The 3,125-nt window shown below is 42.3% G+C and overlaps 1 protein-coding gene across 3 annotated transcripts in view; it reads right to left on the minus strand.

Moving 5' to 3' along the window:
- Nucleotides 1–2,787, minus strand: part of LOC118412706 — a 19,638-nt gene extending 16,851 nt beyond the window's left edge. For all 3 annotated transcript variants that reach the window (XM_035815735.1, XM_035815733.1, XM_035815732.1), the window contains exon 1: nt 2,302–2,787. In XM_035815735.1, coding sequence (XP_035671628.1) covers nt 2,302–2,424 — 123 coding nt within the window. In that variant the 5' untranslated portion in view covers nt 2,425–2,787. The remainder of the gene's footprint in view (nt 1–2,301) is intronic.
- Nucleotides 2,788–3,125: the final 338 nt, after the last annotated feature.

Below are 3,125 nucleotides of genomic sequence, written 5' to 3' on the forward strand. Positions count from 1 at the left end.
ACGGCCCTCACGTCATTAGCGTAGGAAATCTTTGAGAACGCAAGATGTCGGACATTTCATACCTTCGTGAGATCTCTAGAGTAATTATTGTTTTCTTTTTCATTGTGTATTTCTCGCTACTTCTGTCTATGTATTTTCCTGCCAGCCTGCGGGACCAACTTTGAGCCCAGTCCAGTCAAAGGCAACCATTCAATCCTGCCAGTCTCCTGTTACACCATCTCCCACATCACATCCTGTCCCTCTACAGCAAATGACTACGGACGCATACCAAGGCACAGATACACACAAACGACATAAACTGAACAATACCAATACCCCCATTTTCACAAAGGCAATAAGGATGGATATAGTGCTTAAACGGGTGGCAGCGCTCTTCAGCTTATAATGCCCGGAAACATGGGCGATCTTCTATTTGGCGTGGCTATCTATTCCCCATCTATGGACGATCAATTGGGCGCAGAAACGGCTATAAAAGAAACTGTGACTTCAAAGCAAATTTGATATTGAGTGGACAGTATTGCCACACATACCACAGTATGGCGTTGTCTGCGGTTTCCAAGAAAGGAATGATATTAAGTATGAATAAAAGATGAACAATTTCAAGGACCCTGTGATTCAGGGATCCGTGGATTTTAGTGGTAATAGAATTATATGCAAAGATGTTACAGTGGTGTCTGTAAAAGTAATTAGAAATACATTCTTCTGAATGTTAGATACGAGTAAATGTCAAGGTAGACAGTAGATTCGGGTTAGCATGATTTCCTTATACTTGACATAAGATTTGAAGTGTTGATCTCGCTCGAGCCATTCTTCCTCTGTTGAGATATTGGCACCTTGCTGATGCGCATTTACTCAATATTTCCTGCACCATTTTTTCCCAAAGATGTGTAGACGGGTTTTGATTAAAATAGACTGTACCCAATTGTTAACATATGGTTCCCCTCTATCGCCTCTATCATACAAGATCCGCAGCTCATACGGGTTTTCAAATATCGTCAAAAAAGGACCAAGGTTATGCTTAGTTTAAGGAATACAGTGGTGTCTTGCAAAACCTTTTGTTTTTTTTTGGAATATGTTACAGTTTCCCATTGACACTGCAAGTAGATTGTGTGGCGTAATTTGACGAAATAGTCTTGAAGTTTTCCATTTCTTGGAAGTTCATACTTTTACGACAAAGAGTGACTCACTTTTAATGGGTTTTGCTTTTATCAAATTGTGTGCTCCATGACTGTAGTTGTGTTTGATAGAATCATTGATAAAAAGGACAAAGTAGCAAAAATGATGAGACCAAGTTTCGTCTCGCGGATGACTTGGGTGCTAAATGATAGATGTAACCAATAGAAGAGGCACTGGGTGGTGGATCTCCATGACCCCAATAGCTTTTGATAAAAGGCATTAATCGTTTTACAGGATAAAGACTGTAACCTATTCCAGCCAATTACTCAAGATATCAAGCCCCCTTTTGAAACACCTTAAGGGGATTGTCACGGTCTGGCTTACTCATTACGGCGTGACTGTGCGGCGAGCTCTTTTACGACGTACTTAAGAAAGCATGTAAGTATCCAAATTAGGCGTTATCTGTTTTTTTTAATGACGAACTTACTTTGGATATAGCTGTGACAAACCTGCTTAAGTTACTGTGAGCTTTGACAGAATGACAAGGTTACAGTGAACAGACTAGACCAGTGCAGGACAGTAGAGACCGTGCCGGGTGTAAAAAGTAGAGATTCGGGCCTTGTAGACCGGGGCGGCGGTAAGAATCATTATTGCAAGACTCGCGGGCACTCTTTATGGTAGCTTTGTTATCTAGATGTAAGGACTTAATTCCTCCGACTGTTTCTTACCCGTTATGTCTTGTGATTTGCATCAGACCAAAGGAGCAGAAATCCATGTAGAAAGCCAGTGCGTTTACGAGAAGTCTAGTCGTATTAGTTGTACTGATTGTATGGCTAAGGCGTAACTGTGGGAGTTACTTTATCGCACGAGGCCCCTTTATGATCTCATCTCTTGCTGCAGTGGGTGCAAATACTTTTAAAAGGTTTGCCATGCAGTACTAACCCATAGCGGTAACGACTGAACTTTGAATCAACAGGCACATGGGAAAGTGAAAACAGTCGGCAATAGCCCCAACATTGGTGATTTGTGAATGGGGTCGCTATAGCCATCAATCAAGGATCTAACAGTTACCAAACAGGGCTTGTGCTCGATGTGGAATACAAAACAGGAGTAGCGTTATGCAAAAGCTCCATATACATTTTAGGAAACTTCTCGCTTGTTCGTAAAAGCATACATTGAACTTACCATGTCGTTGCTGTCGTCAGGATAGTATGGGTCGCTCTGTCGAGGTAGACACTCCGTTACGACGACTAGCAGAGCTGCACTCAGAAGCAGAAGCAGGAGCTCCCGAAGGCGGACTGTCTTCATGTCGGTGGCCTAAAGCAACTCACTAGCTCGTCTACGATGAATCTATCGCTTGTTGATGGCTTTGTAGACCCTGTCGTCAAAGTGATTTCGTGGAGGTTCACCAGGTCGGTTTTTTGAAGACCAATGTGTCTTGAGTTGTGGGCGGGGTCTTCTCGTGGCCATTCTATTGGACGGCAGCTTTTGTCTCGTGGGAGAGCGTGGGTGCCCCATAGTACGTCACCTCTGTGTGTACAGGGTTTACAAACCCTGTTGCGCTAGCTTCCGTGAATTGGAGAGATGCTTTGGGTTCACGTGAGCCATTGAAAGAGCACACACCGAGCAAGCACGTACTAACATACCAGGGTCTTGATTAGACATCTTTGACAGTAGCAGACGGATTGTTATTAAGGGTGGATGCTGCACTGTTGGAGTGGGTGACTCATCACCAATTTGAAATGATATTTTTTACCACATATCTGCCATTTCTATCCTCATTTTCTCAATAACTTATTTTCTGTGAAAGGGTCTGTTTGCAATAAAAAGTCGAATCAAAAATTTCATCGGACTTCGTAATTATCTTTGGAATGTAAAGCTTTTGTGGGGACCACGCAATGCACGTGTAAGAGTTCTTACTTAATACCAGTTATATGCTATGCTATTATGAGGATTAATGATGATTCTATATTCCATTCCACGTAGTTACTATAGAGCTAATGTTTGCT

This window comes from Branchiostoma floridae, chromosome 3, assembly GCF_000003815.2.
Source record: "Branchiostoma floridae strain S238N-H82 chromosome 3, Bfl_VNyyK, whole genome shotgun sequence".
Taxonomy (NCBI): Eukaryota; Metazoa; Chordata; class Leptocardii; order Amphioxiformes; family Branchiostomatidae; genus Branchiostoma; species Branchiostoma floridae.